General features: G+C 40.6%; 1 protein-coding gene across 7 annotated transcripts in view; it reads left to right on the top strand.

Annotated features, from left to right (window-relative positions):
• LOC133539549 (MAP7 domain-containing protein 1-like) overlaps nucleotides 1–17,633 on the top strand; it is a 98,668-nt gene that overhangs the window by 36,067 nt on the left and 44,968 nt on the right. For 6 of the 7 annotated variants that reach the window (XM_061881540.1, XM_061881539.1, XM_061881538.1 and 3 more), the window contains exons 2-5: nucleotides 3,697–3,912; nucleotides 6,557–6,625; nucleotides 6,807–6,827; nucleotides 16,724–16,887. In XM_061881540.1, the coding sequence (XP_061737524.1) occupies nucleotides 3,697–3,912; nucleotides 6,557–6,625; nucleotides 6,807–6,827; nucleotides 16,724–16,887 (470 nt within the window). The remainder of the gene's footprint in view (nucleotides 1–3,696; nucleotides 3,913–6,556; nucleotides 6,626–6,806; nucleotides 6,828–16,723; nucleotides 16,888–17,633) is intronic. The other variant, XM_061881537.1, reaches the window with a different exon arrangement.

Genomic DNA, 17,633 nt, shown 5'->3' with positions numbered 1-17,633 from the left:
GCCATTTGTGAGTGCTCGCTCTGGTCCAAAGACATGCTCACTCTCTATCTGCCCATTGTTGGCTCTCTGCACAGGACAGTTAGTCTCCAGCCTCTCACCGTGCATCACTCTGTCTCGCCACTCTTTTTTTGTTATCCAACTGGACTTTTTTTCACTCTTTCATTGTCCTCCAGCCTCAGCAATTATCTTTCCAGGTGTATTTGTACAGCAGACCTGGGCAAATTAAGGCCTAGGCCCCGCATGCGGCCCGTTAAGTTATTTTAGATTTTTAAGATAGAAACTGCCGTTATGATGTGCAGTGAGGTTTTCAAATGACCGTAAGTCTTGAACTATACAAAGTATTTCAATGGTTGGAATCTGCGCTTCTGCCTGATATTCAAATTACTATGCTAATCTAATTAGTTACTACGGTAATCTAATTAGTTACTACGGTAATCTAATTACAGTATTTCCTTGAATTGCCGCCGGGGCGCTAATTAATTTAAAACCTCTTCTCACTCCGACGCTTACCAAAGGCATGCGGTAAATTTAGGCCTGCGCTATAAATTTGAGTGTGATGTAAGGATACCATCATGAAAAGCACATTTAATTAAATAAAAAAAAAACGTTATTATGGTCTTACCTTTACTTATAAATGAAGTCCATGCGCAGCTCCTTCTGATCAAAAGCATCGATAACTTGTTTATAGAAGTCTTCCTTATCTTTCTTCAGTTTTAAAAGTCTCTGTCTCGACGGAGATTTTCACCTCCTACTTCGATTGAAAGTCCAGTTTAGAAAACAGTTTTATTTTAGATATGTAATCCTCCATGTTAAAAGTGCAAGCGAGAGGAAAAAATAAAGGATCGCTGCTCACTCTTGCTGCTTGTTGTCACTTCTTCTGCAGCCGAGTAGTCGCAAGAAGGATCACTAGCGCCCTCTACCACCAGGAGGCGGGAGTCATTTAATGACTCATATTTGACACACGCAGCTATGGTATACTAATAAAACATAGCTGCTTGTTGTTCCTTTTTAGCATATTCAATAGCTTGGACCTTAAATCCTACTGAATAGCTCTTAATCTTCTTCTCTTTATGCGATTTCAAATGATTGAAATCAGCCTCCTCCATTTTGAAAATGATGACAGGTGAAGTGTCACTCGTGACGTGACGAGTTTGACCCGGCGGAAATTCTAGACATATGCTAATTATTTGGCGAAACGAGTTTGACCCGGCGGAAATTCTAGACATGCGCTAATAAAAATAATATTTTGCGAAACGAGTTTGACCCGGCAGTAATTCTAGGCAGGTGCATACTATATACCCGGCGGTATTTCAAGGAAATACGGTAGTTACTATGGTAATGTAAGTCACAGCAGCTCAGACGAGGCCCCAAGCTGTGTGGGTGGGGAGTATTCCCACAGAGTGTTTTCAGCCTGAAATGCGGGTGTCAGGGACAAAACTGGAAAGAGTTTTTTACAACAAAGCTTAGTGGCCTCATGGTTTGATCGTCCGCCCTAAGATTGTTAGGTTGTGAGTTCAAACCCCGGCCGAGTCATACCAGTCATATAAAATAAGGGCCCATTACCTCCCTGCTTGGCACTCAACATCAAGAGTTGGAATTGGGGGTTAATCACCAAAATGATTCCCGGGCGTGGCCCACTGCCACTGCCCACTGCTCCCCTCTTTACCCTTTGCGTTGATATTTCACTGTTTGTTGCAACTAACCAGTGCCTCCATGGAAATACCCCCCTCAAAGAACTACTCACCCCCAAATCCTCCACACGACACCTCCGCTCCAAACAGGTTAACCTCCTCCAACCACCAAGGACAAAGCTACGAACTATGGGAGACCGGACTTTCTGCTCCGCTGCTCCCAGTCTGTGGAACGCTCTCCCTGACCACCTGAGGGCACCTCAGACTGTGGATACTTTTTAAAAAAAGGCTTAAAAACCCTTCTTTTAAAAAAAGCCTTTTTATAGATATATGCATACTAGTTCTCGCTGTTATATATTTTTATTATTATTTTATTTCATTTAAAAAAAAATTTTTTTTTAGTACACTGTAGCACTTTGAGGTTGTTTGCTCAATGTAAAGTGCTTTTTACAAATAAAATCTATTATTGTTATTATTATTTTTGTTGCGTTTCGCTTGATTGTAAAATATGTCGATGGAGAGGGGGTGTGACGTTCATATCTTGTCAATTTTCAGTGTTTTATCGTTCGTAGTTAAAATCCCACATTCTTTATTTTCACGTACATTCTGGGTGGGTTATTCAGTAAACAAAATGTAAAATTCCATTCCATTTTTTAAAGTTAAAGTACCAATGATTGTCACACTCATATTAGATTTGGCGAAATTATTCTCTGCATTCGACCCATCCCCCGATCACCCCCTGGGAGGTGAGGGGAGCAGTGAGCAGCAGCGGTGCCGCGCCCGGGAATCATTTTTGGTGATTTAACCCCCAATTCCAACCCTTGATGCTGAGTGCCAAGCAGGGAGGTAATGGGTCCTGTTTTTTATAGTCTTTGGTATGAACTCACAACCTACCGATCTCAGGGAGGACACTCTAACCACGAGGCCACTGAGTAGGTTGAGGCGGTCTGTCATCACGTTTTCAGCATTCAATTAGACATTATTCTGACATTATTCTGAGGTTTTGTATTAGTGTTCCTACAACTCTTACATACCAGTCCTCGGACACATTCTACATTTGACCCCCTGAGTCAAAATATTTGCCCAGGTCTGTTGTAAGGGATCGCTAATTCTTTTTCATTTCCTATCACAATGAGACACTGCGCAGTTTGTCACTCACATCCTCCAAACATGGCGGTCAGTGAGAGTATCAGCAGCTTTGACGACCTTAGCGAGAGGAGGGCTTTGGACAGGATGTGTTTCAAGGGGCCTCTTTTCAGAGGTCAAAGGTTGGGAAGTGTGACCCTAATGAGTGGATCTGAGTTAATCACGCTGTGTTTGAAAAAAATGTATAAGCACCAGAGTTAACAGCTGTTGCCGTGGGCAACCTACCGCTGTACTTTAGTGTTGTTATTAACTCTACAAGATGGCAGGTTTTGCATTTGAAGAATCAAGGGTGTATTTCAACCTATGTTGATAAGTACCGGCCATTTTTGGTGATTAATTATTTTAAATGCCGATCCCCACTAGCTGACACTATTAATTTTTAGCCCCCCCCCCCCCCCCCCCGCCCCGCCCCCCCCCCCCATGAGAAGCTAGCAGCCAATTATTCGTCTCTGAATAAAGTACTTCTGATTCTTATTCTATCAGCAGCACAAAATAAACTAGGGACAAATGGAAAAATAATACAATAAAAATGCCACACAAGCGTTTACTTTGTCAAGTAAGGCTTTTTGTCAATGATTCATCATCAGTTATCTGCAAAGTCATGATCTCATATTGACATAAAAATCCATGCATGCTAGTGTGTAAAACATTGCTGATTGGAGTGCTTCTCTGCTGTAAGCTTTCGGGAGCGGGGAGGGGAGTGCAATTTTTCTGTGTGTGTAAATGATGTGTGAAAGTGAGGTTAATGATTTCTAATGAGGCTGGAGTGTTGGCTATAATGAAGCTCCTGAAGGCGGCGCCTCAGCCTTGATAAAGAAAGAAAAACAGTCTGCACTTAAAAAACAAAACATATTCGACGCCCAGACGTGACCATCTTGGAAAATGTTTTTTTGAGCTCATTTGCCTTTCTTCTCCGCAGCTCTGCCCTTGCAAAGTGAGTGTCAGACCATCCACATTGGAGATAAGTCCCTGGGCAGCGTATTCCTCACCCCTGATGAATCCGCCATCACAGACCTCTCCCCCAAGACTGAGTCCTGCACCAAAGCAGAAACCCCCACTGAGACGGATGCCTCCTGCAAGACGGAGCCCAGCCCGTCAGGGCCTGGCACCGACAGCAGCCCTCCGCCCAAGAAAGGTGAGCTTTAGATCTGTTCAAGAAAACAACCTAAGTAGTAATTAGTCAACCAGGTTCATTAAACATTCATTTTGCCATCTGAATTAAAACTTACGTATCTGGATACAAAAATGGGTGTCTTCCATTGTGACTGCAAAATTATTAGGAGTGATTTCTCCAGGAACTTTTCCTTATGAAGTACAGGCCAAAAGGTAGGACACACCTTCTTATTCAATGTGTTTTCTTTATTTTCATGACTATTTACATTGTAGATTGTCACTGAAGGCATCACAACTATGAATGAACACATGTGGAGTTATGTACTTAACAAAAAAAGGTGAAATAACTGAAAACAGGTTTTATATTGTAGTTTCTTCAAAATTGCCACCCTTTGCTCTGATTACTGCTTTGCAAACTCTTGGCATTCTCTCCATGAGCTTCAAGCACCTGCGAAGTAAAAACCATTTCAGGTGACTTCCTCTTAAAGGGGAACATTATCAGCAGACCTATGTAAGCGTCAATATATATCTTGATGGTGCAGAAAAAAGACCATCTATTTTTTTAACCGATTTCCGAACTCTAAATGGGTGAATTTTGGCGAATTAAACGCCTTTCTGTTTATCACGCTGGAGGCGATGACGTCAGAATGTGACGTCACCGAGGTAACACACCCGCCGTTTTCATTTTCAACACATTATTTTCCGGTTTTTTGACTATTTTTTGGAACCTTGGAGACATCATGCCTGGTGGGTGGGTTGTCGGAGGGTGTAACAACACTAACAGGGAGGGATTCAAGTTGCATCACTGGCCCCAAGATGCCAAAGTGTCTGCCGCCAGACCCCCATTGAATGTACCAGAGTGTCTCCACATTTGACCGGCGATGCTAAGACAGACATGGCACAGAGATGTATGGATAACCTGCAAATGCATTTGCAACTATAAAGTCAACGAAATCACAAAGGTGAGTTTTGTTGATGTTGACTGCCAGCTAATCGATACTAACATGCTACGCTAATCGATGCTAACATGCTATTTACCGGCGGTGCTAAAGCAGACATGGCACAGAGATGTATGGATAACCTGTAGATGCATTTGCAGCTATATTACGTTTCCTTCCACCCGCATTTAATGCGAAACAAACACTTACCAATCGACAGATTTAAGTTGCTCCAGTGTCAAAAGATGCGAAAGTCCTGATCGTTTGGTCCGCACATTTTACCGGCGATGCTAACGCAGCTATTCGGCCATGCTATGGCTATGAATAGCGTCAATAGCTATTCGCTCAATAGCTTCAGTTTCTTCTTCAATACTTTCATACTCCAACCATCTGTTTCAATACATGCGTAATCTGTTGAATCGCTTAAGTCGCTGAAATCCGAGTTTGAATCCGAGCTAATGTCGCTATATCTTGCTGTGGTATTCCCATTGTTTGTTTACATTGGCAGCACTGTGTGACGTCACAGGGAAATGGATAGTGGTTTCGAAGATAGCGAAAATAAGGCACTTTAAAGCTTTATTTAGGGATATTCCGAGACCGGTAAAATTTTGAAAAAAACTTCAAAAAATAGAACAAGCCACTGGGTACTGATTTTTATTGTTTTTAACCCTTTTGAAATTGTGATAATGTTCCCCTTTAAAGCTCATTGAGAGAATGCCAAGAGTGTGCAAAGCAGTAATCAGAGCAAAAGGTGGCTATTTTGAAGGAACTAGAATATAAAACATGTTTTCAGTTATTTCACCTTTTTTTGTTTAAGTACATAACTCCACATGTGTTCATTCATAGTTGTGATGCCTTCAGGGACAATCTACAATGTAAATAGTCATGAAAATAAAGAAAACACATTGAATGAGAAGGTGTGTCCACATGCTTGGCCTGTACTGTATATCAGGCATAAAAGGATAAATATCATCAGTATCACCTTCCCAAGCCTGTTCTGCACTGTAAACTAACATGAAAAGATACTTTTCTGAAACACCATAATTATTTTCTTCCCATCCTAGCGTAACATAGTATTATAGCTCGCATGCCATCATTTTGCTCCTAACTGGTGGATGTATTCATGACCCTATGCAGTTTGAACAAATGCCAAATGCTCATTTGTGCCAAGGAGACATGGCGTGTGTGGTGTTTTATGGCGAGGGAGGGGTTGACGCATTAAGTGATTCCCCTATTGTTTTATAGCACCCATCCATGCCGCAGACCCAAAGTGGGGAGGGTTAACAAATCAAGTAGTGATGGAGATGAAGTGCAGTGTGAGACACTTTATGACTAAAAGACACACAAGTCATACTGTAAATCAAGCCTATTCTTCTGGCCGCCCATCAAAGCTTTTCTTTGGTCCGCCGGACATCACACAAATAGGCTTGGTCGTAAAACAGTTCAAAGAAGAGGTCCCTCTTGGGGAGTCAGGTCATGCTTCCTCTTCGCTTTGTAGTTCTTGGGTCAAGACGATATCTTTCTGTTGATTACAATACATGAAATAAAAAGAACACCTCCATGTTGCTTCCCATCCTGCACAGTGGAGTTTTACAAGCCCTCTGCCTATTAGGATTATAGACGGCTTTTGTCTTCTCGCCGGGAACTCATGGAAACACAACGTTTTGTGATAACTTGGATAAAATGATTCTGACACGAATGGATAGCCTATTTTCTTGTCTCCCACAGATTCAATGAACTCAGAGCAGCGGCAGAAGCTTGCCAAGCAGAGAAGAGAAGAACGAGCCAGATATATTGGTGAGACCTAAATATGAATGAGTGTTTAAATGATGCTGATGATGCGTGTAAAGTGGGCTCACTCCTTCTCCTGAATCCTAACCTCTTTGCGGATATCGTCCCTCTTCTGTCTATCTGCTGATGGTTATTGACATGTGTCCTTGTTGTTGTTGTTGTTGTTGTCTTCTTGCACGGCTTTCAGAACAGCAAACTCAGCTGCAAGGTAAGGTGCTTCACTAAAACCCTGAATCGTGCAATTCCTCAAATAACACGACTTGAAGTTATTTTTCCATCATTGCCGCATAAGATTGTCTTCATTAATTGGTTACGTGATTCTCTTTGATTTCATTGTTCTCTATTCCCTCCTCATGCATGTGTCCCATTCTGTTATCCATCCGTCATCATGGCTTTGGCTTAAATTCCACAGTAATCTATATGGTCACACTTTTTAATTAGTTCATTAGCCAATCAGTCACGACTGTGTTTGATCATTTAATCAAGGGGTGTCCAAACTATTTTCCACTGAGGGACGCTCACCAAAAAATAAAAGTATGCAGGGGGCACTTTGATATAATTTGTGCATTAAAGACAGTAAACCCAACAGGGATATTTGGATATAAATGTCCTCCAAAAAGCACACAACTTTGATCTTTTGTTGTATTTAAGTGAAATCATTTACAAAATGTCACGACGGGGTTTTCGCTTACTGCGGGGTCGTTCTCCCAGGAAGGCAAACGAACGACTCCGGACAGGACTTGCAGGTAGGGAACATGATTTAATTTTAAGAAACAATCAACGAGTTACAAAACAGAAAACAACCCGAAGGCAAGCGTGCCTATCGCATGCGGACGCTAAGGCAAAAACTTAGGGCATGAAACCTCACTAAACTGTGGCATGAACAAAAAAAATAGCATTGACTATGGCATAGAACAAACACTAAACTGTGGCATGAAACCAATAATGATGCCAGGCCGACAGACTGGCACTGGCAGGCTTAAATAATGTCTCTTGATTGGAAACAGGTGCGCGTCCCGAACACCAGAGGCAGGTGCACATCATAAGTAGCCATGGTAACTAAAACAAACAAGGGTGCACAAAAACAGGAACTAATGGAGTCTAAAACTAACAGAACTTAACAAAACATGATCCGGACCACGGATCATGACACAAAAAGGTAAACATGGTAGCCTATAGGCTACTAGGAGCTTGCAGCTACACAACAGCTAAGCACCCAATAGCAAATATGCTAGACGTACAGTACAGGCCAAAAGTTTGGACAAACACCTTCTCATTTCAATGTGTTTTCTTTATTTTCATGACTATTTACATTGTAGATTGTCACTGAAGGCATCAAAACTTTGAATGAATACATGAGAAATTATGTACTTCACAAAAAAAGGTGAAACATGTTTTATATTCTAGTTTCTTCAAAGTAGCCACCCTTTGCTCTGATTACTGTTTCGCACACTTTTGGCATTCTCTCCATGAGCTTCAAGAGGTAGTCACCTGAAATGGTTTTCACTTCATAGATGTGCTTGAAGCTCATGGAGAGAATGCCTAGAGTGTGCAAGGCAGTAATCAGCGCAAAGGGTGGCTATTTTGAAGAAACTAGAATATAAAACATGTTTTCAGTTATTCCACCTTTTTTTGTTAAGTACATCACTCAACATGTGTTCATTCATAGTTTTGATGTCTTCAGTCAATATATATATATATATATATATATATATATATATATATATATATATATTTTTTTTATTCATTCAATGCATTTTCTTTATTTTCATGACTATTTACATTGTAGATTGTCACTACAATGGCCTTTTATTAATATCTCAATAATTTTAGGCCATCTCCCGAATTCTGAGGTCTCAAGATTGGCAAGTATGGTCATCTGTTCTTTAAAAGCCAATTCGTATGAGACCCAAGTCTTTTTTTCCAAAAGAAGCAACATACAGTGGGCCAAAAAGTATTTAGTCAGCCAGCGATTGTGCAAGTTCTCCCACTTCAAATGATGACAGAGGTCTGTCATTTTCATCATAGGTACACTTCAACTGGGAGAGACAGAATGGGAAACAAAAATCACATTGTAGGAATTTTAAAGAATTTATTTGTAAATGATGTTTGAAAATAAGTATTTGGTCAACCATTCAAAGCTCTCACTGATGGAAGGAGGTTTTGGCTCCAAATCTCAGGATACATGGCCCCATTCATTCTTTCCTTAACACGGATCAATCGTCCTGTCCCCTTAGCAGAAAAACAGCCCCAAAGCATGATGTTTCCACCCCCATGCTTCACAGTAGGTATGGTGTTCTTGGGATGCAACTCAGTATTCTTCTTCCTCCAAACACCACCAGTTGAGTTTATACCAAAAAGTTGTATTTTGGTTTCATCTGACCACATGACATTCTCCCAATCCTCTGCTGTATCATCCATGTATCCTTTTTGGTATAAACTCAACTGCTGGTGTTTGGAGGAAGAAGAATACTGAGTTGCATCCCAAGAACACCATACCTACTGTGAAGCATGGGGGTGGAAACATCATGCTTTGGGGCTGTTTTTCTGCTAAGGGGACAGGACGATTGATCCGTGTTAAGGAAAGAATGAATGGGGCCATGTATCCTGAGATTTTGAGCCAAAACCTCCTTCCATCAGTGAGAGCTTTGAATGCTTGACCAAATACTTATTTTCCACCATCATTTACAAATAAATTCTTTAAAATTCCTACGATGTGAATTCCTGGATTTTTTTTCCCATTCTGTCTCTCCCAGTTGAAGTGTACCTATGATGAAAATGACAGACCTCTGTCATCATTTGAAGTGGGAGAACTTCCACAATCGCTGGCTGACTAAATACTTTTGTGCCCCACTGTAAGTCTGAGTATTCTGTTGCAGACACCCAAAGATATGGTCACAAAACACTTAACACTTAAAGAATGCTATAGTTTTACAATGCAAAATTAAACGACAAATTGAATTAATAATTAAACAATGAACATCACTTTTACCCTCGCTGGCGAAGAAGGAGGGGCAGGTAGAACCACACAGACTCCACCTGTGTAATTTACTTTGAGTTATTTCATAAAATCAATAGTGTGCGGGACGCTCTTTACCAAGGTGCTGGTCTTTGGCTCCCAGATGGCCTTTTTGTGCTGCGTCCTCAATTTTTTTAAAAAGCACTGAGTCACAGACACATGGGATATGTTTTTGTTTGGGCTCTCTATTCCTCAGAATGATTTGTAATAGGACAGTATATGAAAGCTATGATTGTGCACAAAGGCATGGTTGTAGGAGTTTGTGTGGAATAAATCGACTGGTTTAACCTTGGGGGCGAACTTAACAGGTCCATAAACTACTGCATGAATGGGCAAAAATGTCAGTCCAAAGCTCCCTGAAGAGTGAAAGAAAAATAGTCTTGCGTTGCAACGGGCATGCAAGAGGCGCATTAATTACTCTGAGCTGAGAGCAGGCCTTTCAGACAGATTAGATTTAATTACAACATTCATTAGCATTGTTATTACGGTCACGCTGCTGCAACACCACAATTAGAAGCGCATTTTAGCTATCGCTGCATTCGAGATTTACCCTGATTTCTTTGACTCGATTTCTTTTGGTTGGCGAGGTCCACTGCTAGTGGTGGGCTCTCATGGTTTTGGTTTCTCTTTGCGATGGAGGATCAATGTGGGGCTGGGCGATATCTCGATATTTTTATGCCATGCCACTATACACGATATATAGCTCAATATTTTGCCTCAGCCTTGAATGAACACTTGATGCATATAATGACAGCAGTATGATGATTCTATGTGTCTACATTCAAACATTCTTCTTCATACTGCATTCATATATGCTACTTTTAAACTTTCATGCAGAGAGGGAAATCACAACTAAGTCAATTGACCAAAACTGTATTTATTAAACAGTGTCACAGATATTCATGTCATTTGAAAACAGAAAGTGCAAGATTGTCAGAGACATTTTAAAACAAGCTATTAGTGCACTTTTGTGCATGATGTCACTACGATGACATATCAAAACAACACTAAGGTGCACTTTTTGTACAGAACGCCACTACAATAGTTTAAAGGGGAACATTATCACAATTTGAAAAGGGTTAAAAACAATACAAATCAGTTCCCAGTGGCTTGTTGTATTTTTTGAAGTTTTTTTCAAAATTTTACCGGGTCCTGGAATATCCCTAAATAAAGCTTTAAAGTGCCTTATTTTCGCTATCTTTGAAACCACTATCCATGTCCCTGTGACGTCACACAGTGCTGCCAATGTAAACAAAATATGGCGAATAGCACAGCAAGATATAGCGACATTAGCTCGGATTCAAACTCGAATTTCCGCGACTTAAGCGATTCAACAGATTACGCATGTATTGAAACAGATGGTTGGAGTATGAAAGTATTGAAGAAGAAACTGAAGCTATTGAGCGAATAGCTATTGACGCTATTCATAGCCATAGCATGGCCGAATAGCTGCGTTAGCATCGCTGGTAAAATGTGCGGACCAAACGATCAGGACTTTCGCATCTTGTGACACTGGAGCAAGTTAAATCCATCGATTGGTAAGTGTTTTTTCGCAAATAAAGTGCACTTTTGTGCATGATGTCACACAAGATATTTCGATAAGTGTCAAATAAAAATGAGCTGCGTAATAGAAAATCAAATAGTGTATGTCCTTCGCTATGAGGTAGGTTCATACGGATATTATCTCCTTCTGTTCTTGACTAGTTTTTTCATACGGTGTTGATCTGGAATGAGTTGTTTTGGCATTTGTTGGTGTGGCACCGAACGGAGATGTTGACATGCAGAGTTTCAAGCACTCCTTATTCTCTAGCGGGGGACTTTTCAAATGATGCTACATTAGCAGTAGTGCTACTTTTTGGAGCAACGCTTTTGCCGCATAATTGTTCAACATCTTCCCGCTTGAAGCCAAACCACCGCCAGACGATGCACCCCCTGCTGTTTTTCTTGGGAATTAATTCTTACTTCATTTGTTACCAGATCCGCACTTTCTCTCTCTCGTATTACCACCCGCACCGCACCGTTAGCATCAAAGCTAACGTTCCCATGTCGCTACCGGTCTGCACGGCGGGAGTGTGTGACGTTGCACACGTGACGTATGTAAGAAGGTGCGCTTGTTTTAAGTCTCCGTGAGAAGGAGAGACAACAAATAGTAATAAAAGCCTGTAATGTATTGCCCGCAGCTAAAAGTAACTGCACGACAACGTATACTCAAACATCACAATATATCCATTTTCCATCCATTTTCTACCGCTTATTTTCTTTTGGGGTCGCGGGGGGCCCTGGCGCCTATCTCAGCTACAATCGGGCGGAAGGCGGGGTACACCCTGGACAAGTCGCCACCTCATCACAGGACCAACACAGATAGACAGACAACATTCACACACTAGGGACCATTTAGTGTTGCCCATCAACCTATCCCCAGGTGCATGTTTTTAGTCATTTTCTATATCGCACAGAGATAACCCCGCGATATATCGAGTATATCGATGTATCGCCCAGTTTTAGATCAATGCAAAGCAATAAAAAAGCTTGGATGTTTCTCTTTGTTCTCTTGTGCAATATTTCAATCTTGATGTTAAAAAGTATTTCCCATTCAAACACATAACTTGTTTTTTAAAATAAGGGACATTTTTCCAGGAACATTTTTTTCTCAAGGATCCTATAGTGTCTGTCAAGAAGGAATTTCGCCAATTGCACACACAGTCATTTCACAATAAAAGCATAGTTTATGTACTAGGGTTGTACGATATACCGGTACTAGTATAGTATCGCGGTACTATACTCTGTTTGAAAAGTACCGGTTCCCAGGCATGACCTCACGTCGTGACATTGCTGGTTTTACGAGCAGAGGAGCATGTTCGGCAGCGCACAACCACGGAGTACTTACAAGCAAACACAGTGTGTAGACAGAAAAGGAAGAACGGACGCATGTTAGCTTAAAAACTGACGATAAAGGTGACGTTATAACCGTGAAACGTCCTCAGGGAGACGTGCTTTAAGACATGGCTAGCTAGCTAGCTAGCAGCGAATGTCCATCTGTAATTGGCAGAGTTTTAGCTACTTCTAAATTACTAATCCTCGCCTCCATGGTGACAAATAAAGTACGTTTCTTATAAGTATCATCTCTGCAGGACGATTAATAGCTAAACATTTACCATGAATTGATTAACGTGGACCCCGACTTAAACAAGTTGAAAAACTTATTGGGGTGTTACCATTTAGTGGTCAATTGTACGGAATATGTACTGTACTGTGCAATCTACTAATAAAAGTATCAAAAAGTATCACATGCTTCACGACACATCGTAGGAGGATACAATAGCTCATCGGCGTCATTGCTAACAAAAGCTAGCGCTCCAGAATGTAAATTAATGCCATGGGTGGATCTACACATGACATCCACTGGAATGATACCAAGTACCATAGCGTATGTAGTCGATACTACTATGATTACATCAAATTTTTTATCATCACAAAATCTTTTTTCCTTCTTTTAAAATTCATATTTTGTTTATAAACCCAGGAAATATGTCCCTGGACACATGAGGACTTTGAATACGACCAATATATGATCCTGTAACTAACTGGTATCGGGTCGATACCTACATTTGTGGTATCATCCAAAACAAATGTAAAGTATCAAAGAAAAGAAGAATAAGTGATTATTACATTTTAACAGAAGTGTAGATAGAACATGTTGTTATGGAAAATAAGCAGATATTAACAGTAAATAAACAAGTGGATTAATAATTCAATTTTACATCTTGTCGCTCATAATGTTGACAAAATAATAGATGTATAAATGACACAATATGTTATTGCATACGCCAGCAGACTAATTAGGAGCCTTTGTTTGTTTACTTAATACTAAAAGACAAGTTGTCTTGTATGTTCACTATTTTATTTTAGGGCAGAATTGTTCTTTTATTGCAATAATAAACATTTGTTTAATGTACCCCATAATAGAAAGCCAATAATGCCATTTTTTGTGGTCCCCTTTGTTCAGAAAAGTATCAAACGGTACCAAAATATTGGTATTGGGACAACCTTATTATGTACCAAAACATATACCTGATCAAATAATTATGATTACTTACAAACTAGTGTTGAATTAAATCTCTAAATACAGAATATTCAGTCAACATGAAGAAGTGTTTGTGCTTCTATGTGTGGACTTAAACTATGGAACAGTTTGAGTAAGGGTTTAAAAGAATGTCCAACCACAGTTCAGTTTAAAAAGCTGCTGTATACAAAGACTTGATTTTCAATGTACACAAAATTAAAGGTTTCTCGCTATCACAATTTGTTTACCTTCAATCAATCAACATGTATTTACATAACCCTAATCACGAATGTCGCTGCAGCCTATCTCAGAGGCAATCGGGCAGAAGGCGGGGTTCACCCTGGACAAGTCGCTGGGCCAACACAGATAGACAGACAACATTCACACACTAGGGACCATTTAGTGTTGCCAATCAACCTATTCCCAGGTGCATGTCTGTGGAGGTGGGAGGGGCTTATCCCCAGGTGCATGTCTTTTATTTTTAATTTTTTTGGGGGGGAGGGCTTTAATTACCTATTATTTGTCGGTGTTATCGTCACTTAGTACTTGTATATGTATATATATATGTATGTTTGTGTCAAAACATATACAGTATTCAGGAGATAAAGACTATTAATAATATAATAAGGTCATTAAATGATTCATTGTATAGGTTTAAGAACAAGAAAGCTAGGAAATTAATTTATGAACAATTTTTACTTCTTCCCACTCCTTTTTGTTTATGAAAATCCTAATGATTATGTGTTGTTTTCATGTATTGTACATATCTGTACTTTACTGTATTGCTGTTATTAGGATTTTTTTTTTTTTATTATGATTTATTTTGTTATTTTTTTCTATTTAACACGTCAAAAACGAGTGCAAAGTGAGATTGTTAATGACAGCACATAACAACACTTATTTTGAAGGACCAACTTTACGGGCTACAGTATGTGTCATGCCGATGTTTATCAAGGGTTGCTAAGTGGACGGAAAACTCTGCTGTAACTGAGATTTTTTTTCATGATAAAAGTAAATATACATGAAAAATGCGGAAACTCCAAGGCACAGTTAAAAGAAAAACTCCCCAGGAGGGTTGACAGATATGTTTGATCAACTTTGGGAGATGGAGCCATGCATTACTTTACTTTCTCCGCTGTCATCCTTGTTTGCCAAAATAAAGGAATCTCCATGAAAATGGTGATCTTTAAACCTAAGCACTAACACAAGCTCTAATGCTGCGTATTTTCCACAGTTACGTAGTAATCCTGCGGCCATAATGGGATTTTTTGGGCAGGAATTGGATTACGGAGGAGTTTGTCATTGTTGCCGAGGCCCAGAGTTGTGTGCCTCTTTGCCTTATTATAGCTCAGAACCTCTTTTGAACACAGCACTAAGCGCAAATCTTTTCTTGGCGTAACGCTGCTACATTCTTCAGGACACAAAGCCACAACATATTTGTGATGCAGTCTAATTTAGCAGAACTCTAAACAATACTAAGTGATTGTTTTCTGTTTTCTAACTCTCCTGTAAAAAAAACGCTGACCGTATTTTCTGGACCATAGGGCGCACCGAATTATAAGGTGCACTGCCGATGAGCGGGTCTATGCAGGTCTTTTCTCATACAAAAGGCGCATTAAAGGGGTCATATTATGATTTTTTTTCTAAATATAAAACACTATCTTGTGGTTTACAAAACATGTAATGGTGGTTCTTTGGTCATAATGTTGCATAGATGATGTTACGGATCATCTTCAAGTCACTTTCTGACAGTTGCTTCAAGATGCGCCGTGTCGTGGGCGGTCTTATTTACGTGGCTCACCTTCGACAGCGTCTTCTCCCCGTCATTTTTGTTATAGCGGTGTAGCGTGCAAGGACGGGAGTGGAAGAAGTGTTCACTAGTGCAACAACAACATGGGAAATGTGTCCCATGAAAAAACGTCCGACCAGACCTCTCTAATAACTGAAGTTCCTTGGGTGAATATTGTAAACTCACTACACTTGTATGTTTTAGCACTTTCATGGAGAGTCTACTGAAATATATAAGTAAGAACTTTACACTACTTTTTATTGGAAATGGCAACAACGGAGATAAGAAAATAGAGAAAAAAAAGAAGCTTATCGACTACGGTGTCGCTCTGGACTACAATGGCGGACGTATAGGATCCATGGAACGTGTAGGATACATGGGACATATAGTAAGGGCTTCACGGTGGCAGAGGGGTTAGTGCGTCTGCCTCACAATAAGAAGTTCCTGCTCGGGATCTTTCTGTGTGGAGTTTGCATGTTCTCCCCGTGAATGCGTGGGTTCCCTCCGGGTACTCCGGCTTCCTCCCAAAATTATTCCGTACATTAGGTGCACCGGGTTATACGGCGCACTGTCGAGTTTTGAGAAAATGAAAGAATTTTAAGTGCGCCTTATAGTCCGAAAAATATATTTGTAGTTTGTTCTCTGTCGACGTCCCACCAAACAACCTTCTTTGTGTCGCACTTCAAGCCTCCGCAGTTGATACATCAATGTGTATCTTCAACCCAGATTTTATCTCTGGTCTATCTGGTTGAAAAACCTGTTGAGTAATCTCGACACATCATTCTTGAACGTAGTTCATCTCGTCCATCGTACATGGGTCACCTTTGCCCTCGCAGCTCATCAAGCCATTCTGACACCACAGAACTCTGACAGAACGCAACAGAACGGAGCCAAACTGTTGGAAAGTCAGACGCACAACATGACAGCAGTTTAGCTGTTTAACAAACGATGACTGTTTGATTATTACCCAAAGAAATGAGCCGCGACTGTGCAAAGGAATCTGCATATGCTGAAGCGCTGTTGGACGCTTCTACGTAATTACAGTTGCACTTCCTGTTGCGTAATGAGCAGACTTCCATCTGTTTCACGCTTACCATAGTTAAGGACTGCTTATTCAGCTACTTGAACATTTGCTTTGGGATAACCGATGTATAAATTGGGGAGGCGTTCATTTAAGCCCATTTCTTCTGCCTGATATGTGTTTGACGGCCGTGTCTGCCATCACCCCTTCAGCGGCAAAGAAGGCCCAGTGGCTGGAGAAAGAGGAGAAGGCCCGGCGTCTACGAGAGAGCCAGCTGGAGGACCGCAGGAAAAAACTGGAGCAGCAAAGACTGAAGGCTGAGAAACGCAGAGCCTTGCTTGAGGAAAAACAGAAACAGAAACTAGAGAAGAACAAGGTGAGTTTGATGCCAACAGGAAGGTTTATTACCCTGTTGACCCCAATGGCGGAGTCGTCTCATAGGCGGGGTCTAGCGGTTTAAACATGCAGGTCAACAGGTGGCGCCAAACAACTTCGCTCCAAGTGAGTCGGCTTTGTTTTCTGTATCACGCATCAATGACTTGGGAAGTTTCAGCCGTGACAGACAAAACCCGAAAGCAGTGAATGGTAAATAAAAACAGAATACAATGATTTGCAAATCCTTTTCAACCTATATTCAATTGAATAGACTGCAAAGACAAGATACTTAACCTTAGAACTGTAAAACTTTATTTTTTGCAAATATTAGCTCATTTGGAGTTTAATGCCTGCAACATGATTCAAAAAAGCTGGCACAAGTGGCAAAAAAGACTAAGAAAGTTGAGGAATGCTAATCAAACACTTATTTGGAACATCCGCAGGTAAACAGGCTAATTGGGAACAGGTGGGTGCCATGATTGGGTCTAAAAGCAGCTTCCATGAAATGCTCAGTCATTCACAAACAAGGATGGGGTCACCATTTTGTGAACAAATGCCTGAGCAAATTGTAAAACAGTTTAAGAGCAACATTTCTCAACGAGCTATTGCAAGGAATTTAGGGATTTCACCATCTCTGGTCCGTAACATCATCAAAAGGTTCAGGGAATCTGGAGAAATCACTGCACGTAAGCGATGATATTACGGACCTTCGATCCTTCAGGCGGTACTGCATCAAAAAGCGACATA

This window comes from Nerophis ophidion, linkage group LG21, assembly GCF_033978795.1.
Source record: "Nerophis ophidion isolate RoL-2023_Sa linkage group LG21, RoL_Noph_v1.0, whole genome shotgun sequence".
NCBI lineage: Eukaryota > Metazoa > Chordata > Actinopteri > Syngnathiformes > Syngnathidae > Nerophis > Nerophis ophidion.
Note: the sequence above shows the minus strand (reverse complement) of the source record. Positions and strands in the feature narration are given on the sequence as shown.